The 26,703-nt window shown below is 40.4% G+C and overlaps 1 protein-coding gene across 3 annotated transcripts in view; it reads left to right on the top strand.

Annotated features, from left to right (window-relative positions):
• The window catches only part of LOC123023827 (mastermind-like protein 3), a 99,724-nt gene extending 75,554 nt beyond the window's left edge, over window positions 1-24,170 (top strand). For 2 of the 3 annotated variants that reach the window (XM_044430875.1, XM_044430874.1), the window contains one exon: window positions 22,965-24,170. In XM_044430875.1, the coding sequence (XP_044286810.1) occupies window positions 22,965-23,048 (84 nt within the window). In that variant the 3' untranslated portion in view covers window positions 23,049-24,170. Of the gene's footprint in view, window positions 1-22,169; window positions 22,255-22,964 lie in introns of all 3 variants that reach the window. The other variant, XR_006414815.1, reaches the window with a different exon arrangement.
• The last annotated feature ends 2,533 nt before the right edge of the window (window positions 24,171-26,703 follow it).

The following is a 26,703-nucleotide window of genomic DNA, read 5'->3' as shown; positions in this document are numbered from 1 at the left end:
ACCTCAGATGAGGTAAGCCTGCAATTGTCTTGTGCTAGGAGCAAGCAGGCTCCTCACGCTGCCTTTGACATGAGGAGCGCATGGGCTGTGGATGGGCATCGCCATCAGGATGATTGCTCTGAAGGGCTTGTGCTCTGTGCTCTGGCTTCTTCCCACAGGTGTGGCACAATCACAGTCCTTGTGCCTTGTGGAAACATTTTCCTAGGCAGATGCCCAGCCAGTGCCCTTACTGCTGCCATCTGTGTGCCAGGCTGCTGGGGGAAGCAGACCCAGCAGCAGGTGCTGCACATGGGGAGAGTGTCGGGCACATGTGCAGCAAGAGAGCGGGGAGCAGTGCATGCACAGGTGGATGCTTATGCATTGACAGGGAGTGTGGCAGCAGTGGCAGGTGCTGCTCTGTTGTTCTTGCAGAGCAACCGTCCTATTCTAATGAGTAGGTGCAGCAGAAAAAAGATGGCTGGCTGAAAACATGACCAGGGGAGCTTGTGGGTCAGTGGGAGGGGGGTGATGCAGGAACTGACTGATTCCCACCCATGGGGGCTGACGGGATATGTGCTGCCTTTTGGAAAGGAGATGGAAGTATGTGGAAACTACTCATGAGTAGATACCACTTGAATGTGTGAACATACAACAGAAAGTGAATGGTATTGTTTAGTGTTACATGTGAACATAGCCACTTAGTATATGTTTAGTATGGGCCTTGTTTTAGTATATTTATCTCCCTAATCCTGACAGTCTTGTTTACTGTGTCTCACTTGATTGGACAAAGGATTTTCCTGTCATCAGATTGTGGGGAGGACATGTAAGTCATGCTAACCCACCATGAAAATAAGCTAAGCAGTGTGGATGGTTGGTAGAGCAAATGGTAGACAACTGGGCTTGTCGTTGCTTGTTCTGGCCCTGCTTCCCTCTGGTCTCCCATCCATATCTCAGGTGCCTTTTGGGCAGAGTCTGCCTCCCATGATCCCTTGTTCCTTCACTACATCAGCAACCCTTTTACAATTGGTCTGCTGCATCTTTGGGGTACACGTTGCCTTAGATAACTCCTGTTGGAAAGAATTACCATCTTTCCATTCCCCCATGCCTGCCAATACCTGCTTGTATTTTTAATAAAACCTGTAAACCTTGCAATGCCCTTTTGTGTTTGTATTAGTACATTTTATTAGTACACTGCCATATTTACCTGCCTATGCTGCTGGTTTAATCCATGCAGTCTACTTCTTGTCTACTCCTTCCCTCTGTATCCCCTCCACTGCTCTCTGACTCCCTGAGCAGTGGTTGGTGTTAGAGCTGCCATACCCCCCAGGCTGCTTTCGATCATCTTCCAACCTGTTTTTGTTGCTTTCTATAGGCAAGTCTCAACGAGCTCAAACTTGTGTGTTTTCACATCCTGGTCCATGTACTCCTACCGCACAGCCTGACTTCTTGAGTAGTTTTTCTCCTGAAGCCTGCTTCCTGTCTTGTTTTCCCTCCTCTAACATCCTGTTTTCCCCCCAAGGAAACCCCAGTATGGTTCAACTCCAAAAATCTTAAGTTAAGAAACAAGTTTTTGGCAGGTTCTGTTCCTGCCATAAGAACAGCTGAAAACCTACTTTTCTTTGGAACTTTAGAGTGTGATGGGGTGGGCAGCTGGTTCTAAATGCAAAATGCAAAGAACTGGACTACTGGAGTGCAATGATAGACATTAAACTTCTGCAAGACTATAGGGGAGCTTATTCAGGGACAGCCATGCTTCAGTAGACTTTTATGGGGAAGGGATAGTTACATGGGGTGGGGAAGTTGCATTATTCAACCATATCCTAGCAGATATAACGTACTGATGTGAAAGGCACTTCTGCACTTGTACGTCATTTGTAGCAATCATTCACATGGGTGTATGGGCCCAGATCCACTTCGAGATAGCTGATTGGATGTTAGTAGCTTCCTCCCAAGTCAATGATTCAAAAGATGGATTCAAGGGAAGTGCTGGAATCTCATTTGTTATTTTCAGCCCCTGGCGCAGAGTGAGATGAAGCTGGTATCATTAGTATTGAAAGTTAGGCAGCAGTGAAGGGAGTGGAGCCTCCTGTGGCATGAAAACCACATTGTTCAGCCTGTGCAGTCTTGGCCTTGGCTGATAGATCAATTTGGTGTTCTTTCTGATTCAGGTACCCACGGAGATATAGATACCACCTTTCAAAAAGCTTAGCTACCTTTGCATTAAGAAGGGAAAGGACCAAGGAGAGGTGGAGGCAGAGAGATTGAAAAAATAGAATTAGATTTTTTTGAGAGCATGCCTGTTAATCATGATTCAAGTTTCCTGCTTCACACACAGAAAAAGCACATCACAATTCTCATAACAGGAATAAACACATTTGTGCCTAAAATGTGGTATGTATCTGTGCTGACAGGTAATCTTAAGATTTAAGTGTCTTCAGGCATCCATGGTTCCAGAAATGAAAATGAACCACCCTGTTTTTGTCTTCCATGCACACCAACTTCTTTTGAACATTTAGGGACAGTAAGAGAAAATCTTGGTCGCCATTATTAGACACGTAGGAGTCAGAAATTTGTGTTAATTTATTGCAAGTTGCCCAGAGATCTATTAATTCATCCCAATCTGTCTTCTACCTCTGCTATTCTATGCCCATCCCTGCCTACATGTCTACACAAAGTTGTCCTAACTGGTGTCACAAAATGTGCTTTCATGTCAATAGTAACATGTCTGCCTCTCATATTAGTATCAGTGGGTGGGAGATCACTGAGGAAGGAACATCCCCATTTGCTTCAAAAGTCTATGAACTTGTCCTTTGCATTAAATAATGTGACATGTTTCTTTTTACATTAGGATCTTTGATCTGTGATGCTTCTTTGTGCATGTGGAGTGAAAGGAGATGACTGTCCAGCGATGTTAAGTTAAAGTCACTGACAAAACCTTGCATTGATCTCTCTGAAATCAATGTTTTTAGCTGAATACCTTAATATATTGCAAAGTGTTCCTATAAATTGATTTTTTTACCTTTTACCTTTATTTTAATATCTTTCATGTGGAATTCACTGTGTGCTTAAATCTGTCTATCTCATATTCTCTATTCTATGGTATTTATAATGTGCCTATCACCATGGTATCTAAGCACTTTTTAATACATTCCATCTGAAATTCATTGCATGAGGGGCCGAATGAGAGGTGGGATGAAGAAATGGAATAATATTTTTAGAGGACAGTTAGAGAAGAAAGATGAGTTTTAATCATCTGATTGGTGGCATTCCTACATTCCCATCTCACTGAATGGTCTATGCTGATTAATGTTTAGTATGCAGATTAAGGATGAATTTTGTCAAATCACTTCACCTTCTGAACCAAGACCTATTGATTATGCTGCTGCTTCCACCATTACTCCGCTCACTAATCCTTTCTGCATCTCCTTTCTCCTTCAGCACAGATCACTTAGAGCCTCTCCCTGTTAAGAAATCTGGGACATGTCATTAAGTTAAGGTATCCTAAGATGTCACAAACTCGTAATACAAATAAAGCATGTGAATTCCAAAAGATATCAAAGCATGCTCATCTGAATTTTGGGTAAAGTCCTCCTTTTGCTCTTGTGGCAGCCTGTCTTATTCAGGAACATCATACATCTTGAGCAAGCATGTCTGTATCAAAAGAGGCACATTTGAATGTAGTTAGAAAAGTGATTCCCAACGGGGGGGGGGGGGGGTGGAAAGATCTGGAGGGCGGTAAGGAAAAAGGGAGTTGCAAGGGGGCATTAGGAGATTACAGGTAGTCCCTGGGTTACAAACAACCTGTACTTATGAACACATGGACTGCCCTATACCCTATATGAATATCTCTAGAAAAAAATTCTTCATATAGATAGAGATGAATGTCTCTAGTTCCCATGAATATCTCTAGGGAACTACATGATGTGTTTGGTGGTGCGTCATCATGACAGCCTAGTTCCCTAGAGGTAGAGTATTCACAGCTTTTTGTTGCAAAGAATCAGCTTAAGCATACCCAAGCCAGTGTGTTTCAGGACACATGTAGGGTGCATAGTTCCCCTAGGTTTTTATTTAGCAATTGCTCTTGTAACCAGGCCCTCAGATGCTACAAGGCCATTTATGATGAGAAAAAAGAAAATGGCTGCACAAACAACCCTTGAGGCCTACTTCAAGGAAGGGACTCCAGTGGTGACCCCTCTCTGCCCGCTCTCCAGCAGCACAATCAAACCCTGACCCTCTAGTACCAGGTCCACCTCCATCATCAGTGCTGATGTTACTTCGAAAATGTGCTAAAATGTGTTAAGAAGTGTTTCTTTTCTTTGTTTGTTTACAATACTGTATACCTACACACACACACACACACATACATACAGATTCTCTCTCTCTTTGGTACCTGCAGTTCCTTTATTATTACTGTGTTGTTGTTACAGTGCTGTGTTGTGTTTAACATGTTTTAGTGAATATTGAAGTGTTTCCCAAGTGTTTTATATGCACAGAAAGGTAAAATATATACATATACCAAGACCAACCTTTCGCTTTCTCAGGTGATCCAACTTACATACAAGTTCAACTTAAGAACGTTCTCAGGAATGGAACTCATCTGTAACTTAATGACTACCTGTATAGATTACTGCTACAAAAGGAAAAAAAGAGAATAAAAAAGCAAAAATTTACAAAATAAGACCACTGGGGAGCCTGCCTCCTCCCACCCCACAGCCCTACAAGCCACCATCCACTGCAGTGCCCTGGTGAGAGTGGGGATGAGGGACAGGAGTCGAGAGAGGCTCCCTGAGAAAACCCACAGCTTTGGTTCATATCACATGGCTCATAGTCACATAGTGATATATTGAAACACCAACATTTTGTTGCAAAAGGACTACCAAAGTTCCTAGTCTGCAAAAATAGATAAGCCCATTTAGTGCTGTGTAGCCTGTAGTGGAAGGAAAGCTCTCCTCAGCAGCCTGTACAGAAACAGAGGCTGCTACTTTCTTGGCAGGCAAATAAAAGAGAGAGTCATCCACCAAGAGGATTGCTGAAGGAAGGATGCAACAACCTGACCCCCTGTCTACCTGTCTGCTGTGTTCCATGCTGGTTATGGAAGCAGCTACAGCTAACTTGGAAACCAAACAGATTAACTGAAGCGAATGTTCTGCTGCCAGTCTATTTGCTTGCCTATATGGAATTCTTGCTTGCCCAGGCAAGCCTTTTTTTCTCCCTGAAGTGATTTTCTTCATGATTTCGGTGATATTCTTAACATCAGCATTTCTGCCTCAATACATTTTTCTTCTATTTTAATATAGAGTTAAGGAAGGATTGTGCAGGGACCTATGTCACATGGAAAAATCTCTATGCAGTTGCAGTCAAAAAGCAACCATGCCTCTGTTTGTGTGTTATAGACTGGGCTTCTGCTGGCTCTTTTTCAAAGGGGAAAATCCTATAATTTCTAACAGTGAAAGGAGAAATAACCTGATATTATGCAGTTCCTCTCATCTTGGCAAATTTTAAAGTGGTTTGAAAACTGCTTTTGGTACAAAGAAAACTAACCTCCAGACACAGGAATGAGCAGAGATGAACATAAGACCATCCATGGCTTTTAAAATATTTAAGAGTGTGTGAAGTGGATCATTCCTCTTAAATTTTTTTATATAGAATTCCTGTGGAATCATATGATCGCTATTAATCACACAGATAGAACTGTCATCTTTGTGGGCTCTGCTAGAATGGCTAAGGTGCCCTCTGCTGAAGATATTGTGGCTAATGTTCTCATTACCAGCTAATTGGCTAAAGAGACTTCTCTCACATTGCATTTAGCCTGATTGATAGTTTTCTATCACCTGATGGGTGGAATGGACAGCCAAACCAATTATCACAGCAAAGTGTGCCATATACCCGAGGACTGCAGGCAGAGACAAAGGACCCTTATCAGATTATATCTAGTGACACTGCCAGCTGAGATTTTGTTAAACTGCTCAAGAATTGTCTGAAAAGCATAAATTGGCATTGCTTGGATCCTATGAAATGGTGGAATCCCTAAATAAGCTGCCTACCTGATGGGAATTCTTTACAGGTAGCTCTCTCAAGGCTCTATTCATGAGTTCTATTCATGGTTTAGTTTGTATGTGCACTAATCTAATTTGCAGGGAGTTCTTTTATAGCCAATATATCAATATATGCTTAAAAATGAAATCAGATTTTGGAGGTATAAATGAAATACTGTATAAAATGGTTGGGCAGAACCTAGATCTGTATCTAGTGGCAGTTATTTGACTATGTAGTAGATCAGCAAGGATTTCTGACTCCCAAGTGTTAAACAGTAGTAGCCACACATGTATGCCACACACGCAAATTTAATATTGTTGAAACGAAGGAAGCTTGGGGTAACCAGAAGGCATTTTGTTTTGTTTTGAGTGAAAAGACTGCGTTCCATTCAGTTCTGGTACTCCCCCAGAATTCCTCCAAAATTCCCCATCCTTTATTTCTGAAGGCCAAACTAAACATTAATGTAACCTTTCCTGGTCTCCTGTGAATGCTTCTGGCACCAGTTGGATTGGAGACTGGGTCCAGGACTGTGGAGCAGGACCACAGTTTTAATTGGAGCCACATATGCTTAGTAGGAAAAGCAGTGCTTGCCCAAATGTTCAGCCATGTTCTCTGTTAAATGTCTCCTGCACCACTGGGCTCCCAGCGGTGGATCTTGGGATTCTAGGAAAAGACAGTGGTGACCCTGCAGACCTCTTTTCAAGAGCACCAGGAAGATTTTTTGCTCAAAGTTTCTCCTAAAGTAGAATCGGAGTATAAAATGGTCTGCGTCTTCTGAGCATTGCTGTGACTCTCTCAGTCATCTACTGAATTCTGCCAAAGAATGAGCAGTATGATCTGCATGGTGCAAATTAGCTTACGCCTAGCACACTCTCTTTCTTACTGGCTGGCTGTCCAGGCATCTTGTGCTTGTCACAACATTAGTGTATTACAAAATCAGTACATTGCCAGAGGTTACAGTTAGTGTGCACTCATAAAATGGTAACTAAAATAAATGAAACACTCTCTGATTCTGGCTGTCTACGTGCAGCCCTGGGGAGACATAGGATATCAGCAGGGGGTAGAGGCAGGCAATTTTGAATGTCTTATTTGTGCTGTTAATAGGCCTATAAATAGACAAGGCTCAGGGATTCTCAGTGTATGAGTTGTGGCCCTGTTGTGAATACTGATGGGAAGAAGCACCGTCTCTGAACCCTGACTGCAACAAGCCCTGAAACAAAGAAGGCGGTATTATTATTTTACTTTTATCCCCCTTTTCTTCTTGTAGGGAATCCCAGGAAGTTTACAAGAGTCCTCCTCTCTGTTTTATCCTTACAACAACCCTGTGTGGCAGGTTCCATTGAGAGTCAGTGACTGACCCAAAGCTGCTCATTAAGCTTGATGGTCTAGTGGGAGGACTAGAACTCACATCTCCAGTGCTTAATCACTGTGCCACACTGGCCTTTCTCTTTGTTGTTGCTTTCCGCCTATTTGTCCTAAGAAAGTAAAGAGGGACAGGAGTGAAAAGGAAGAGCAGCAGTCACCACAGCCTCAACCCCCTTTTCCTCTTTGAGCAACAGTACAGGTAAGTCTCAGGTGAAGAGGATAAGTGAACGGACAGCAAAGAAGAGGCAGGCCATGGATGACTCCAAGAATCCTTTGCAGCGTGACTGACCTCTAGTAATGTGGCTTGCAAGAATCAATTGTGCTGTTTCTGGATATCTGGTCTTTCCTGCCTGTGGCCTTCTCACATTAACCTTACTGGATTGCTGCCCCTAAACACACACATACTCACAAGAAGAGATAAATGCACCTGAGCCATAGGAAAACAAGAGCATTTTAGCTTCCTGCCTTCCCCGGTATTAACTTGTTCTCTTTCCCGAACAGTGCCACATATACTGCAGCTTTAATGAGGTTATTTTCCTTCAGAGAAAACAATAACGTTGTAATTTAATTAATTATATTTTAGCCCATCTTTCTTCTAAGGAGCTTGGGGTGGTTCCTTGGAATCCTCCATGTGGCTCCCTATCCCCATGCATTTTATTCTCCCACATCTGAATGATATAGGTTAGGCTGAAAAACAGAAACTAACCAGTCACCCTGAGAACTGGCTGGCTGAGCTGGGATTTCAACCTGGATATTCCTAATCTTAGCCTGGTATTCTAACAGGTATATCACACCGTTTCTCAGGAGGCTAGGAATGCTGGAAACATTTGCCATCTTTGCAATCATCAGTCTGTCCCCATTCTGCTCAAATCTGCTGGTGGAGAAGGTTGTGAAGACCAGATGCATGCGCACGGATGGGCAAACTGTAGAGGCCTTACACTGTAATAGTTCTAAGTGAATCTGTCATTTGAGTTCTAGAGTTGTATCTTCTAAACTGTAGGGCTGGGCAACTGTGGAACATCCGGGTGTCATGTTTGCTCCCAGGACCACCTTCCTCTCTGTGTGTGTTGGTACTTGTAGCAGCTTCAGAGCTCCAGAAGGGTCAAATTTAGCTTGCTTGCAAGCAAGCTAATTTTGACCATTTGAGAGCTTTGTAGTCACCTTTTCTTCTCAGATTTTTTAAAATCAGATTTCAGGGGCAGTAGAGGCCATCTGTTGCCCATCCCTGTTTTAGAGCTTTGTTGATGTGCCTAAGCATAAAACTTATAAAGGTGGCAAATAAAGGTACTACATTTGCACATGACTCAGAGAAAACCAGTCCCTTAATTTATTATGTTCACCCCTTTGAACAATCAGGCTTTGTTTCATGTTTTAGAGTTCAAATCAGTTCATTACAATGTAATTACAACCTTCCTTGGAGGTTGTTGTGAAAGGACCTGGACCAAAGCTTTGCCTTTCTACTTCCCTGGAGAAATGTGAGGTGTTAAAACTTTACAGTTCCATTATCATTTTAATGAAAACATTTTCCCTGTATTCCCAGCCATGGCCTGTCTTTTACAAAGGGTATTTTATTAAAAGATATTATCTGTAGTACTATATTTTTGCTGGGAAGGGGGAAGTGTGGGTAAAAAGCAGAAATTTCATCCTGTAATTTTTTTTCCCCGTAATAAAAATCACATGAGGTTTTCAACAGGTCATGCTTGATATGGTAACAAGAAACAGGGATCTCTGTACTATATGGACATTATGCTATATGGATGTTAGCTTTTATACAGTAAGGCATCTAGCTATCTAAGGGCTATTTTAGTTACCTCACCTGCTTTGTTTTCTTAACAGCTTTTCCCAAAAGCTGTCAATCAGTTAAGATGATTGGTATAGTATAAAAGGTGACAAAAAGCACAGCTATGACTACTGCCTCATTCACTAGCTGGCTTCATTCATCACCATAAACCGTGACGTATTGTGATGGAAACAAGACTTGTCTTCCTCTGAGCTCACATGCTTTCCATTTACCATCTGGTATGACTGTGAGAATTTGTGTGTTTTCACTTTTCTTTTTGATTAACCATAGCTTGTCATGTTTACCAACCTGACAAGCTATAATTAACCTGAGGGACCATAGCTTATGAAGCTGGCTTATTTCATCAAACTGTAGTTAAGACTAAGTCATATTTGGGGTGTGGACAACGCACCAAACTGCAGTTAGTCAAACATGGAAACAATAGCTTCCAGTCGCCTAAACAAAGGTGAAGAAAGAGTTTTGGCTCAGTCTGGGGGATGAACAGGTTTGTTCCTATCCTGATAAATCATGATTTGTTGAGATGTCTGGTACAGTCATTGCCTTATGATAGGATATCCCAACATCACTGACTGTTGGCCAAGCTAGCTGGGGCTGATGCAAATTGTAGTGCCAAACTTCCAGAGGGCACCAAGCTATAGTCAGGATTTTTGAATGCATGATGCCATCTGCACAGAAGAGACTGTTGACCCTTGCAGCATCCTGATGTTAGTTATGATAACTTGGAGGCTAGACTCACTGGTTTCAAAGGGATGTGTTTCTAAATATGTGTGGTTCAGTCTGTCACTAGATACCTTTAACTAGCTGTTATGATTTCTTTTATTGCAAAGGAGCCAAGTCATCTTCTGTTATGGTACCTGCATTGTGAAATTACCCTCATTGGAGATAACCACCAAAATCTTTATCTTCTGGTGTTTAACAAGCACTTAGAGCGTTCAGTTTGAATGAACTTTTTGATGGCTGCTTGCATTGGCTCTTTTAACCTGTTCACGGGTGTTTCTGAATCTGTTAGTGTGCTAGTTTTCCTGAAGTTTTAACTGTAAATTAGTTTGAAATGTACATTTGATATTTAATTGCTTTAAATAGAAAAGCATGGTATCACTTTATCAAAATAACAAATAAAAGAGACTAGGCTTTGAGATTTCAGTTATATTTTCCTTCTCCTAACCTTGATAGCTGAGAAGATTGTAGTCAATATAGATATTGTGAGTGAATAGACACAAATTAATTCAGAGTCTTGTATCATTCCCTTTTATCAAAAGAAACAGGGATTCTGGGTCAAAAATCCAGTTGGTGACAAAAGAAGTAGTTAGATTGATTAATCTGCCTGCAATTTACAGAAAAGAATAAATTGCTAGCTTGCTTATTGCATTTCACAAAGGAAAATGTACACAACTGCTTGGCTGATATAAAAATAGCATTTCAGTCATAATTATGGGTATCTTGCTTCAGTCTTGTTTACAAACATAATTGAAATGATAGATAGATGTAATGTTTATAAGTGGTTTAGTTTTCCTGATCTCATAACAGGTGTCTTTTCACTCCCTCTCATATTAAAGTTGCTTTTTGTTTACTTTTTAATTTAAGTGACAAAAAACAATATGAATTCTCAAAGACCTGGTACAGTATTGCACAATATTATTTTATTTTCAATTTATGCTTGCTGTTCCAGCAGTTGTACGGCCTGAAACTGCTGTCATGAACAAGAAGCAGATATTCTAAGGACTTGGCCTTACTTAGGTTTAGGTGCTGTGGTTCACCCTTGACTTTTACTTGCGGTGTGGCCTCCTACCAAAAGGGAAAAGGATGGAGGCCAGTGGCTGTGCACTGCCCCCTTGATCAGCAGTGGCCCCAGAGTGTGCAACCTTTGCAATGTACTGTCATCATCATCACCTTGGCCATTATCAAAAAACATTTTATGTGGCACCACTGCATTCTGCATCATGGGCTTTTTCATAGTACTGACAAAGCAGCACTTCTGTTTTTGCTGCCACTGCCACTCCAGTTTCTGAGCTTGTAACATTTGCTGCCAAGCTGGAAACATTTTTTAAAAAAGCGATTAATTTGGGTTTCCAGTCTCCAGGAGGAATTCATGGTCTGTAGAAAGGATGCATGGGATATATATGTAGGAGGAAAGCCTTATTCTGGCCTGTTTTGACTGGGGAAACACTGGATCTCATCCGGTGTCATATAAGTGGGCTTCCTTGCTATCCACCATCCAATTCTTCTCCAGAAGGTCCTCAAATGCTCTGAATCCAATGCGGAACATGTGCGTATGGAGCTGCAGGGGTGGTGAGTTCCCTTAGAAGTACCTGTTGATGGACAGCCAGGACACAACCCACTGCTCTAGGTTCTAAAACACAGCCTTTCTAAAGATGCAAGTTGCATAATTATTACTAACATGGTGGTTATGGCAAGTGTGTTAGGGATGTCATATGATTCAAGAAATCTTAATCATATAAGTGCAATCAATCAGTTAATTGATTAATGAATGTATTTGCATAAACTTTCAGACAGGTAAAAAGTTCTGAAGCAAGAAATATACTTTCTGCTTTTTTAGAAGATGCAGGCAATGTTTTAAAACAGGCAACTTTTTTCTCACACAGGAAGGAGTTTTTCTTCTAAAATGTTATTTGCTAATTGGAATTCTTATTATAAGTACTTGGGAAGTATATTAAGAGGGCTTTACTGGAACATGAGAGATCTGGGTTCTAGTCTCTGTTCAGCTGTGAAAGCCACCTTGAATTCCTTTCAAGAGAATGAAAGGTGGGTATAAATGTGATAAAATACTAACAATAATAAACTACTACTAATAAAATAACATTTATTTTTAAATATATGTTGCCTGATTCACCAATTACAGTGTTAATCAATTAAGGCAGCAGTGATTTACTTATATGGGAGTAACTCTTACTGAACTCAAGAGGACTTACTTCTGAGTAGGCATGCATAGAATTATCCTGTAAACCAATTGAATAAATGAACCAATTTAACAAATAAAAACTACTCTTGGATTAGGGCCGATCTTTACTGGGATGAGAGCAAAGATGTGTGGCTGCTGTCTTCAGTCCTGTCTCAAATGTTGCTGTTAGTATTTTTGACTATACACTCAAATATGCAGTTTCTCTTCTTTTCAATCACCTGGTTTAAGAGCAAGCCTTTCTCAAACATAATGACAAAGATGCCTTCTGTGTCATGTTATACTTTCTCATTCTGTTGGAATAGCTGGTAATTGCTTTACTGGACACTGAAATTGAATTCCCAAAAGCAGTTAAAACAAAACTCATTACTGTGTGTATAAGATATGGTATGTTTAAAACCCCGGCAATGCACTCTAATAAACTTTCAGCAGCTTTCTCTCCCTTCATCTAGAGATAACAAAATTTACATTTCTGTACTATATAAGAAACTGGAGGGGAAAACACCCACACATGAGAGAATGGATCTTGAAAAGAGGATTGGTTCCTTTGTTTATCAAAAAGGGATTATTTAAGAGAAATTGGTTGATCATTTTCAAAAAATATTTTTTCACTATACGTATCTGACTATACATATATATCTTGTGATGGCAATGAAGCTTAAGTTTTGTGCATTGACAATAATAATGTTTTTCAAAATGCATTCTTTTTCAAAACAAACAAACCAGGAGCACTTTTTAAAAGCCATACCAGTAGATCCTGCTGCTGCTGCTGCTGCTGATTTAGTTTCTTCAGGTAAAAATATCTGTTAGCATAATGATCTTGTGACACCTTAAAGAATAAACAGTGTATTATGATATACATTTTTGTGAACGGGAGACCATTTAAATCATACACATACTGTGAGTTGCCAGCTTATATTCTCTGGATAACACTGATGCATCTAATGATGTAGACTGTAATCTGTGAAATTTATGCCTTAATACATTTGTGAAGGGCAGTTACCTGCCTCCACTGGCTCTGTGTTGCACTCCTGGGAGTGGTCACTTGCACAACACGTCTTTCAAGCTTCTAAAAATATCCCCAGAAACAAGGAGAAGCACTCCTTTCCAGATTGATACAGGTCAGTGAAGCTCTCCTTTGTGAGCTCTGCTGACCTGGCCCATTATGGAAACGAGTGTTCCTGCTTGTTCCAGATGATATTTAGAAGTGAGCCCAGTTGTGCAAATGGGTACTTCTGCAAGCATACAGAAGTATGCTGCCCTTTGACTTTAAAGCACCACAAGATTCTGTTGCATTTTTGCTGCAGTGGACTCAGATGACTGTCCCTCTGGAATTTGTTAGCACCGTGGCCATACACATGGCCATTCATATATTTGCCACTTCAAGATGAAATGCTGTTTTAAATGAAATGGTATGGGCTGTGATCATGCTTAACAATGCTGAATATATGTAAGGCAAATCATAGCTGTTGACCAGAGGCAGACTTACATCCAGCTTCCAGTTATCTTAGATTACAACCCCCATTGTCCTCAACCTGGATGGAGATGGTTGGAGTTGTAATCCTCATTAAAGGATTGAAGAAGGCTGCATTAAGCTAATCAAAGATAGATGAAAGAGTCCTTCCACTTTGCAAAGGGCATCTTTTATGCATAAGCTGGAGCTTGAAGTGTTAGGATAGCTTCTTGTGGACACTTTTTGTGGATATATGACTACTAATGCTATTGATATATGTGAAACCCACTTATGGAGTAAGAGTACTACCATAGGTGGACCTTCTCTTGGGGCTTCCTACTGAAGAACATATAATCTTTGCTTAGTCCATTGGATCTCCCAGTCTAGTGACAGCATTTCTTTAGGGTCTCAGGTAAAGGTTTTCCTGAAACTGCTTGGCTATCTGAGGTCTTTTTAGCTGGGGATACCAGCCATTGATTATGGGACTTCCTTGCATACAAAGCATGTGCTCATTTTGAGATCTCCTTCCAAAAGTTGTGACTGTGAAATGAAACAAAAGTATAATTTGATTGACTTTAAATCAGCCTACAATCACATTATATTCAGATGGTGACCTAAGCTTGCTTTCACTCTCCCTCAGCTGCTAATCTCATGTTTCAAATGTTGTTATAAAACCCAAAAGTTCTGTTTCTCATGCTGTTTGCTTTTCTTCTGGTTTTTTAAATACCAGTTGATGGAATGATGTCTGTCAGAGTATTCAGACAATTCTAAAATGTAGCTCTGCAAGGAACTGAAGTTCTTTCTGGAGGAATGTGATGTACTGATTTTGAACATCAGTTATGATGATTACAATGTCAATAGTGATAATGATAGATTCAATCCAAGCCCATTGTATGAGTCAATGAGAAAAACATTCCATTTGCTGCACTATATTTCAAAGAAGCACACTGATCCAATATAAGTGAGGGCACGGTCAAGAACACCAAAAGCCCTAGAACTCTTAGAATTCTTCAGTCAGCATCAAAATCAGTACAAAGAAATGCAATTGATCTTCCTAGCTGGTTCATACCTTGGGTGTTCAATGCACTGGGTAAGCAGGAAACTTTCAGGGCAAGCTCCTACAGGGGTCTGCTCATCAGAGATGAGAAGAGGGTATTTGCTTTCATCTTTTCCTTCTAGTCCCACAAGATAAAGAAGGCTATAGATTTGTCTCTCCTGTTCTCCCAGAACACACAGTATTTGGAAGAGCGTGCAAGGAGTGACAAAGAATTGGCTATACTACAGTATTTGTGAAGGCAACGCCTTTTTATGAAAGCAAATGCTGCGACTCATATTCTGGCCACCAAAATAAGTTTCTCAAGATCAGTGCATCAGTTGTATATTAGGTTTTGGAGAACTTGCTATATCAATTGGATGTTTTCTATGTGTTATTTTTCCTATAACCTAGCAACCAAATAATATGCTCCATCTTCCTTGCTTCTTTTTATCTTCTTTGCCCTAAGGTGAGGGTGAGAGCTCTCATGAGGGTTGTAATTTTACTCATTATTTAAACTATCAATTAAGAGGGGAAATATTCATACCCCAACTAGTACTTCAGATGCTTTGTTTGTTACATTGATTCGATTTGTTGAAATGTATTGAATGGAGCTGCAGGCTGTGTGAAATAACACTCCAACTCTATTTCCATAGGACTTGGAGCCACTTACATCTCACTAAAAAGAAGGCCAGACCTGATGACTTTTACAAAAACAGTTACCTTTCCAGTGTATATGTCTAAACAGATCTGTCAGTCACTATTTCAGGCATCAGGAGTCAACCTGAACTCATACGCTATGTTCATACATTACATTAAATCATGTCTTGGCACAATGTACGTGAGCCACAGCCAGTTGAGCTCTCTTTCACCTTCTCTGTTCACCTTTTGTGCACCTAAGAATGAGGTATTGGGAATCATATGATTCATGTTTAGTTAACTGACTTGTCATCCAGATCCAGAATTGTGGCTAACTCTATGGTTCAAAGTTGGCTTGTTTGGAATTAGCTATAGTTAGCCTTAAACATAGTTTGTTGCTCTGGACAACATGATAAATAACATAAAATGAAAGCAAAAGCTGCCAGATTTTTTCTCTTAGTCATGGGAAGAAGGCAAGGAAAAAGCCTGAGGCTTTCTAGGGAGTGTGTTCTTGAACATCAAAATGAACCATGGTTTAGTCTGAAGGATGAACTTGGACATCGACCTAGTTTGCATTTCAGGGACAATTCCTAGGTTGTTTAACCAAGAACTGGAAAGGTGTGCAGGAGTAAAAGAGCTTGCTGCCTGCCACCTACTCATGACCTCTGCTTTCAGTTAACATTATGTGTGTACCCAGAAGCTATGGGTTATTTAGTGGGTTGGACAACTAAGTTAACACAAGTGAACCAGCACTCTCACTCCTTCCTGTGCATTCACAAGCAACCCACTGTTAACAGACTATAGGTTTGTGGGCACACAAGAGAATTTGTGTGTTGGTTTGCCCAGGTTAAGAAACATGGGCTATTAGTGAACTGTGGGTTAATTTAAAAAAGAAAAAAAAAAACCAATCTTGTCACAATGCAGAGGACACCCTAAGTTTATGCAGGATCTGGCACTATTTGGAACTTGTAGAGGAATCTGATTACTGTATTTCTGCCTGTATTTGAAGGTAAATGATCATGTTCATGTGTGTTAATGCAAAATTGAAGTAAAGCACTAAAAGGCAGGTGCTTCTGATGATGAGTAGAGATGGCTTAATTAACTACACATTTAGAAGTGTAAGGAGTGAAGTTAACAGACACATGTCTCATACAGTCACTTCATCAAAGAGTCAAGTTTTCAGCTTTGGGGTCAGCTTTTGGCTTTGTTGAGTAGTTCAGTAAATGCACACCCTAAAGTGTGGGGATACTCCCATTTATGGAGTAGCTGGAGACTCAGGAAAGTGCTGAAAAGGAAGACACTGATAACTGTCAGTTCAGCATTTAAAAATTGGAGGATCACATTGACAAGGGAGAGATATTGTCCTCTTGCTCTGTATTTACCACCTTTTACTGCTACTTGTTCATTATGGGTACCTTTCAATGGACAGCGAGGCAATTGGTCCCTGGCAACGGTGTGCAAATTTGTCTGTAAGCAGGCTCATCTTGTCAATCTGCTTTCATCTCATTTAGCCACTCCTTTTGACAGCTGGAACAGGCAAGGAAATTAGCCAAGCAGGATTTCTCATATTGAACAGCCACAAGTGCAATCCTGTTCACTTGAAAGACCACATGTTTTTAAAAAATTGCAAACATGGTCGCACAATTTTCTGCAGCCAGTCCACCAACCAAGGAAAAAGACTTTGGAGTAGACAAAAGGCTAAATATGAGCCAACAATGTGATGCAGCTGCAAAAAGGGCAAATGCTATTTTTGGATTCATTAATAGAAGTATGTGTCGAAATCACAAGAAGTAGTAGTTCTCCTATACTCCTCACTAGTCAGACCTTATCTGGAATACTGTGTCCAGTTCTGGGTACCCAGTTTTAAGAAAGATGCAGAAAAAATAGAAAGAGTCCAGAGGAGGGCAACAAAAATGATCCAGGATTTGGAAACACTGCCCTATGAGGAGAACTGGACATGTTCAGCCTCGAGAAGAGAAGACTGATTTCACACTGTAAGTATTTCAAAGGCTGTCACAAAGAGGAAGGACAAGATCTCCTCGCTGACACAGAATAATCAATTCAAATTGTAACAACCCAGATTCAGGCTAGATATCAGGAAACATTTCCTCACTGTCAGGGCAATACAACAGTGGAGCCAGTTACCAAGAGAGTTTGTGGCCCTCCCACACAAGAGGCATTCAGAAAACAACTGGACAGCCAGCCATCTGAGTGGGATGGAGTAAATTGGTGTCCTGCAACAGCAGGGCAGGGGGGCGGGTGTTGGACCTGATGGCCTTCATGTCCCCTTCCATCTCTACTATTCTACAAACCCCACTTTTATGTTTTGGAGGCTCTGAAAGAACAGCAATGCTGGCAAACAAAAAGGGTGCCCAGAAGGGTAGAACCAAACCATGGTGAGCCTGATCATTTGTCAGGAGGACTGTGGCTTCTTCCATGAACAACCAGTGATGTGTAGTTAATTAGCAGGGAGGTTTAGTGGAAGAGAACAGTAAAGCATCTGGGAACAGATATTTCTTTTTGTGATCCAGTAAAATAATGTTGATAATCAAACCATCAAACCAGCAACTTAAGAGACAAGCCAGTGGCTTCCCATTAGCTTCTCCTGTTGCTGAGTAAAAAAATCCATTGAATAGAACAAATTCTTTCTTTGTCTTGTGGCCAGCACTTGCTTTGTTTGTTCAAAAGCTATGCACAGGGAGATTGTATCTAGGAGTATGCCGGTGTTTATTTGCTGGTTGGTTGGATATTTATGTCATGCTGCCAGGCAAATGCACATTCTGCCTGCTGTAAGCAAAGACTTGGGGTGGAGGGGGAGGGAAGTGTGTTAAGTGTCTTGAAAACATGTAGCAATATAGGAAGAAATTAGAAGAAAAACCATAGACAAGCCAAGCTATATCTGGAAACTGAAAGGCTTGCTTTTACTTCCTTGTTTCATTGAGGTGGGTTATGGGAAATAAAAAGAAAGTGCAATCTATGCATGCACCAGGAAGTGCAGGGTTGTACTTTGACACATGTCACAGAAAGTTAGTTTAGACAGCTTGTCCATCAATTCCACTGGTGGCAGCAACTCCCCTGGGTTTTGGGTAGAGAGCAGTCTTTCCCATCACCTGATTGGTCTTCCTAACTAAGGAGCGATGCCAGGGACGGAACCTGGAAGGCATGAGCCTTCCAAATGGAACTGTTATTCCCAACAAAAAGCAAACAGCCATGTGGGATTTCAGTTTGAGAACCCTGAAGAATTATTAGCCTTGGTCAGGTTGGTAAGACATCCTGCTTGGTACTGGATCTCCTTATGAATTGTTTACTAGAACCCTGAAATCCACCAGCCTGAGCCAGGTGCAAAATAGTCGCTCAAACAGGTGTGTATGTGCCAAGAATTAAGGAACAGGATTTTTCTGAATGCTTGCTTAGCCCAAAAATTTGCAGACCTAAGGTCACAGGAAGGAATGCCTCTTGCAACATGGCATTTGCTTTATACAAAATTTATAGTTATTTTATAAAAAATAATTTCAAATTGTAACAATTTGCCTGGTTAATTGAGAGCACCCATTTAGTCAATGAAAATAATTTGATTGTTTAATCTAACTGATTAATCCATTAAACCTTGCAGCAATATGGCAGGACTGAGTGACTTATAATTCTTCAGAGTACCTAAATACTCCTAATTTGGTGAAATTTCATCTTTCTTGGAAATGATACAACTTTTGTGTTATTCTATATTGTAGCTGGGAATTCTAAACTTGCAGAAGTGTAATTTGTATGACATACTGCAAAACATCAGACCAAAAGTCCCTCTAGTTCGGCATTCTGTTTACACAGTGGTCAACCCATGGTCCCTTCGAAATGCACAAGCAGGATGTAATCATTTCTTCATAATCATTGGAATGATTATGAAGTTATTTGAAACACTGACTATTCTACAGAATCCCTAGTAAAGACCAGTGCTGCAGACCTAAGCATACTTACCCAGAAGTAAGTCAGACTGCAATAACAAGATTTCTAAGTAAATATGTTCAGGATTTAGTCTGCTGCCCAAACTCCACATTTTGGATAGTCACACAGATGTTGCTGACCTCTTTGCTGTCAACATAACAAAAGCATGTCAAAATGTGGATCCAATCCATTGTGTGGAGGAGGTCTTTAGCTCAATTCCAAAGTGCATGTTTTACATATAGAAGACCCCAGGTTCAAGCCTTAGCATTTCTAATTAAAAGGATCCAGTAACAAAGAATGTAAAAGACTATGCCTGGAAAACCGATTGGGTTTTATACTCCCCAAGGTATGCGGGGAGCAAGACATGTACATTTCTTTGGTAGGCAGGTATTTAATTCAAAGGTACTACACATAAGAGTTGGAAGTAGAAATAAGGGTCAGAGGAAGAACCAAGCCATGTGTCGCCTTTCTCCTTTAGCTTTGTTATATCCCTGATTTCTGTCAATTAATTGGAATTCTCAATTGGCTGATCTGTACTGAAGTACATAAAAAGCAGGCAGGAACTGAAATCTCTTTCATTGGTTGGCCTGCTTATTAAAGCAAATACCATATTTCTTTGCGGTTACTATCTTTCTTAGCTTTGCAATGGGAAATAGGAAACCTGTTGGATGCCAAGGAACTTTGGTGCTTGTATTCCTTAATGAGCTGGGCTAAAGAGATTTTTCAGAAAGTATATAACTAGGAAATAAAGTAGTTTCTTTCTTATATACATGCAAATACCAGGGATTTCTGTATCAGAAAGGTGCAGACTTACTATAATAGCAATTGAATTATCATTAGCAGAAAAGCTGTGGAATATGCAACTTGGTCTTGTACACTAGTCTTAGATATACTTTCATAATATGCGGTTGTGAATTGGGTGTCATAAGCGTTCTACAGCAACCTTTAAAATTGTGAATTGTAGGCCAAAACAGCTATCTGAAAGAAGCCAAGTTGCCCATGCTTGCTTTTTAGGTGGTGACTGGCTACTATCTCACCACTTCCCAGAGGGACAGAATAGCTAGTGGCCAGGGTTGTTGTACTTGCAGACTGAACATTGGGCAGTCTTGCAAGTAATAAGCCATGACAACAAGAAGACTCCAGTACTGCCACTTTCCGTCTGCAAATGGGCAGCAGTGTAGAAAGGAGGAGAAGGAACCACCACCAACAGCAGTGGTAGCAGCAAATATATTATGTTCGGGATATACCAAAACAGGGAGAGCAGGTTTATTTGAGCTTGCTAAATGTCCTGTCCACTTCCAATCTGATCAAGTTTAGTCTAACTTAGTTTAGTTAGGTTTGATTTGTTTTTGGACTCCCATATCTAGTTTGCACTAATTGTGCATTCTGCACAAATTAGGCTAGAGCAGTGGTGGCGAACTTAGGGCACGCGTGCGACAGCGGTCACGCAGAGCTCTCTCTGTTGGCACACGAGCCAAGTCGCCCCAGCAGCCAAGCATCGGATAACAGCATACATAGGGGCCATGCACATGCTCAGAAAGGAGTAGTGGTGCCAGGCGATGACGTCACAAGAAGCGACTCATTAGCTGCGACTTGTGTGTGCTTTCTCATGGAAGGTCAGTCCACTGTCAAAGAGAGAGAGATATATATGCCCAGAATGTGTTTAGAATGGGCAGAAATGATGAGCAGTGCAGAAAAAGCTACTCAAGGAAGGCTTTTTCAGAAATGAATTCTTTTCAATGGAACTTTAGCCCTATATTAGGGTTAGGGGAGTGCACCAGGGTAGGGTTAGGATAGTGGTGGTGATCCTATGGCATGCGTGCTACAGCAGACATGCAGAAGCTTCTCTTTTGGCATGCAAGCCAAGCTGCCGCAGCATCTCCCCAGCAGTTGAGGATTGGATAACAGCGCATATAGGGGCCATGCCAATTCTCAGAAAGGAGTCACCACACCAGGTGATGACATTACGAGCTGCAACTCATTAGCCACAACTCATCCAGACTTTCGCATGGCGCTGCCAAGGTTTTATATATATATTTGCTTGGACTGGCTGTGAATTGTTTTTTCTAAACTAAAACCTCAATTTCCAGGTTTTATTGAAGTGTTGGCACTTTGCAATAAATAAGTGGGTTTTGGGTTGCAGTTTGTGCACTTGGTCTAAAAGATTCATCATCACTGGGCTGGAGGCACAAGGTTTTCAAATGCTTATTTGTGCACATTTCATTAGTGGTTTAAAAAAGTGCAAATCACAATTCCTCTTAGAGATGGAAATTTGCAAACTGGCTCAAGTTTTACCAAGAGAGCACGCATCAGTGCACAGTTAATGAATCAAAATCCCGGAAGATGATTCAGATTCTTCAATCATCCTTATGCCTCATCAACTGGAGCTTTCTTGCTACAGCCCCATAGTTCTAATGGAAATCGCAAATATGGCCACTATCCTGAGTTAAACTTTTTTTTACCCATAGCTAAAAAAAAGTAGCTTCGTTTTAGGATGATTTTGGGCACATGTTGTTTACTTCACTTGATGTTTACCACACTTGCACTTGTGGTGCAAGCACATGGCCAAATCTGATTGGTTACATAGCATTGTGTCATCATCCTGTTTATGATATAATCCCTGACTGGATCACATCACCTATATAGCTAATTCAGAAAATATGGTCCACACTTAGAGTTGCTTTGATTTGTCCCCTTCTCCATCAGCTAAATTTGATTGGTTATATGGTATTATGATACCACTGCACTTTGGATTGCTGTGCTTTGGATTTGGCTGGATTGCTCATATGACTGATCCAGAATGGAGCAAGAGGACAATATAAAAAGTAGATGTGGGTGCAACCAAGTTTTATTTGATTTTTTTTTGGGGGGGGGTTAGCAAAAATATTTATAAGGTGAATATTTTCATGAAGTAGTTTTTATAAAAACAGCACCAACACCATACTGTAATCTCTCTCTATTTCTTTCTCTCTCTCATTCTCTCTCCCTCTCTCTCTTTTTTACCCAAAAGTGATTGACAAAATGGTAAACATGGATTAATAGGCCAGTGGACTCTGGACTCAAGCTTTTAGTCACAGAATATTTTTAAAAATATGGTAAGTGGCATATAAATCTATTACATATTCAGTCAGTTCTAGGTTCTGGTCACATTTCAGACCTTTTTATTCAAAGTAGTGGCAATCCCTCTCAATGCTTTTAGTTTTATTTCTAAATCAGTTGTGTCAGTTTTCCTTTTTTTCTTCCAGCTGCTGAGAAAGGATCTTACATTTTCCCCTTCTAATAATTAGAATCTTGGAGAGAGAGAGAGAGAGAGAGAGAGAGAGAGAGAGAGAGAGAGAGAGCGCGCGCGCGAGCGCATGCTTGTGTAAAAGCTGCACAGAGCCTATAATTATTTTCAGGTTCAGAGCACTGTCTTACTTTGCATATATTACTAAGCTGAGACACTTGATCAGGAGCTTAATGTGGTGTTGTTTTCCCTGGACTGTACCATTCTTACTGAAGGTGGAAGAAATCATATGCTCCTTTTTCTATTAAAAAAGCATTCCCTGCACATAGAAAATTAATATGTAAGAGAAAAGACTAGAGTAGAATCCTTGATTTTGGCATGCTAATCTGACATACTGCATGTTCTGTTTTTCTGTATTTCAGTTCACTGTGAAAGTTTGTAGCATAATGAATGTCAACATTATTTGGCTCTAACTAGAAATAAAAATATGAACATATATTTTTCAGATATGTAGCAGGGAATGCGATATTAGTCAACAATCATAAGATCATGCTGCAAATATATAATCCTGTTTTCCAGATTCTTCAAAGGGCACATTGGCACAGTGAGTGTCAATTTTCTGCAGTATGTCTGGAAAATAAAGAAATACATGAGAGACTTTGAGTGCCATTCACAGGAAGAACTTGAGATTGTCAACCTTGGCTGGTGAATGTCAGCACAGCATCCTATGTCTGCAAGTCTCCAGTCTATTTTGGTATGTGTCACTAAACTTTGGTCCAGGTATCATAATGGAAAATCCAACACTTGCAAAAAGTTGGAAAATGTTCGCATCCACCAGTGACTAGTTGACAATCATAGCTCTATTTTTTCACAGTAGCATGCACATTTTAAATATATAAAAAAGGATGCAATTTGTTTCCCATAATTTTGCTTTTAAACATGGGCAGATAAACAGTTCACCAGTTCGACCTTTGTTTTTTGTCCCATATCCAGGTCTTCAAAAGGAGTCACACTTCCTCATGCTAACACTCTCCATGTAAAGGAAGTGGTTGATACTTGGAGTGTTTGCTATTTCTCCTGTCACATGCCATTTGCCTAGAGATCATCAAGGCATTTCCTGACTGGGATAAAGTGCCTCCCTTTGTCTTACATTTTACTTCCAAACTCCATGTGTAGTGAGGGCCAGTTGGCTGGGAGCAGAATCTCTGGTATGAAGTTATTATGTTTACAACCAAAAGCAATTTTTCTTGCATGACAAAGGGACCAAGTACCTATATGGCATTTATATGTATTATGATTGTTTGTCTTAAGGCTGTAATATTATGCATATTTCTTTGTAGGTCATTCAAACTGAATTCAGTGAGACATACTTCCAAACAAACATGAATTTAATTGTGCTTTATCTGTGGCAAGTAATAGTCGTACTACTAATATTTCCTTCCCCTTTGATATTTTGGGGTATGAGTGATTTGAAGACTATTTATTAAATTTAAAACTAAAATTATATAGAAGCCAAATACATGGCAGATCAACTGTAGGAAAATGCAACTGGCACAATCCACAGTTGGGAAGTACAGATGTGTAAAATTGAATTACTATAATATCACCTTTTGTAAGGTATTGATTGCCAAGTGATTTCAGTGTGTGGGAAGTTCTTAAGAAGATCTGAGGAACCAAAGAACCCAGGAAGCTGCTTCATCCTCGTCAGTCTATTGGTCTGTCTAGCACATAATGATTGGCAGTGGCGGCTCTTCATGGTAACTTCCTATGACAGAAAAGCACATAAGGAAATTAACCATATGCACTTATCAGCAAACCTTATCACCTACTTGAGAATGGGGCTAGTTTGAGCCTTCAAAGAAATGGAACTGATTGGTAAACTGTCCAGTCTTTCAAAAGCTGGTCAGTACAGGCCATTTTATCAAAAGCTGCTTTTCTCACACAGTAATCCAGTAGTTTTAGGCAAACGTTTAAGGTAGAGCCTAAGGTACCATCAAGTATCGTCTCCTTCCCCTACTCCCCAGAACATCTCAAAAGTCCATCTCCAAGGTTGTTCCTGCAGTCTTGGATTCATAACCAGTGGGGCTACCCCATTAGCTGCAGTGGCAACAGGAGGGCACCCCTACTTCAGTGTCACAGCTCTAATGAGCTAGTTTTCAGTGTCAGAGCTGGGATTCTGAAAACTCCTGTGGCCATCTGGAATCTGTCTAATGGTGATTGGATTGTATGGTAAATTGACTATGACTGTTGACTGTTAAAATAGATGGGATGAGAGGATGGAGAAGGGTAGTGGTCTTAGAATTCTGTTTTGTATCTGAAGTAGTTTTAGCTGGCTTTTTCTTAAACTCTAAATCTGTGCTAGAATTGATCTAAAATCCTCCACAGTTCTTCCCCTATTCACCAGTTAATCCTTGAATATATGTCTTAGGTTTTACAGCACGCTACACGGTTCTAGTTCTGAATGCTCTGGTAGCAAGTCTTGATCTTTCCCTACACCCTGAAAAGAGAAAGTAGATAGTTGCCAATGAAAGTTCTTTTAGCTTGTTATAGTGGGACCTCTCTGCCTGTTGTCTAATTAGCAGGTATTTACTAATTTTTTGGAATACCGGTATTTGGAATCTTTGGATTGATGCAAACTTTTGCTATGACAGGGGTGGCCAAACTGAGGGTGGCGAGCAACATGCAGCTCATGGAGTTTATTTTGCAGCTCACAGAGTGGGCCATAATGTGTCTATGTGTGATTCTGCTTGGGACCAGGGAAAGAGGAGCAAACAGGAGTGCCTTTGAACAAGTCCTGTATACTAACTATACTAACCTTCAACCAGCCATGGGGGTGGGGGTGGGGTGTCATTGCCCAGTGGAAGTGAGGCATGTAAGTGGGAAGGACAAAATGGTGAGTCTGGTTTAGAGCCAGAACAGCACGTCCTGCTACATGATGGGGCCTTTGCTTGGTTTCGCCCTTGCAGAGGCTACTATAGAAATGGTGTGGACCAAGGTGGACTGCAGTGGGACTGGCGGAGCCTCTCGGAAAGGCAAGGGTTTGCTTCTTAGGTGGCCTGTGTTTCAAAATAGCCAGGAGACTCCACAGAGGTGGTTTGGATGCTGTCGTTTAGCTTCAGCCTACCTCAGAGGGTTGTTGTGAAGCTAAAATAGTGGTTTGCTCTTCATGTGCACCATCCTCAGCTATTTTTTTTTAAAATGGCAACACTATTGTAACCTATAATTGGTAACAAGCCTCTTCTTACTGGACAAGCTGATTTGAGTATCTTGTTATTCCTTGGCTTGAGGAAGGGTTTGTTGTGGATAATATCTCTGCAGCAAGCAGACCTTTGTGTCTTATCTGCAATATGTCACTTGTAGCGATGTCTGTTTGGTCAGAATAAATTAATAATAATAATAATAATAAATAAATGAATATTTGTTCATATCTTGTGGTGCTCAAACATCTCAAACATTTACTGTATGTGGCTCTTCTTTTGACCAATTCTCACCACCTCTGGGCTATGGAGTGGCATAGAAATGAAATAAATAATAAAATGTTTATTAAAAGATTGTGTTATTGCAACTCTCACATTGATTCCATGGTACATGCCAACCAATGCTAGATTTCTAAAATAGGAAGTGCTAGGATTCAAGTCAACCTGAAAGACAGGGGTTCTCTTCTCCCAACAGAAGTTGCATGATGACTGTTTGTGGCTACGAATTGGCAAATCAAAGGCAACTTTCATGTATATGAAGAAAAAAAAATGTAGAGGCTTAAAATATGCTTAAAAGTACATTTCCATGTCTAAGAGCTGAGGAAGAGCACATTAAGAGACTAGGAACTCTTCTTTAAATTAAGCCCTGGGACCTGTGCAAAATATGCTCCTAATGACTTATATCCACCTTCAGTTTGCTCTCCAAATAAATATTTAAAGGCAATGTATAATCATTCTTTTTATTTCCTTGTCATACATTTCCTGTCATTGCCTCTCAAGAGACCATTGCCAACAAAAGGGGAAAGTGAATGAAGTAAATTGCTACTTACTCTCTTTCAATTACAGTATTTAAAGTACTGGACAAAACACTTCAAAAAGAAGTAAAACTAAATTTACTTATTTATTTTAACTTGGTTTGAAAAACAAACTGAGGTGAACATTTTATTCTAATTAAGCAAGACAGAGGTCAGAAAAGAATCAATGTATGGAAAGCTAACAAGTATGGAAGAACTAGCAGTCGCTTTCAGCACCAATAATATATCTCTATTACCAGCTGAAAAAATTCACTTAGGCTTTAATCATGCAGATGTGCATGCAGTTGAATTTAGAAACATAGAAAC

This window comes from Varanus komodoensis, unplaced genomic scaffold (assembly GCF_004798865.1).
Source record: "Varanus komodoensis strain SLA01 unplaced genomic scaffold, ASM479886v1 scaffold21, whole genome shotgun sequence".
NCBI classification, from domain to species: domain Eukaryota; kingdom Metazoa; phylum Chordata; class Lepidosauria; order Squamata; family Varanidae; genus Varanus; species Varanus komodoensis.
The sequence above is the reverse complement of the archived record's forward strand: the minus strand, read 5'-3'. Positions and strand labels throughout refer to the sequence as shown.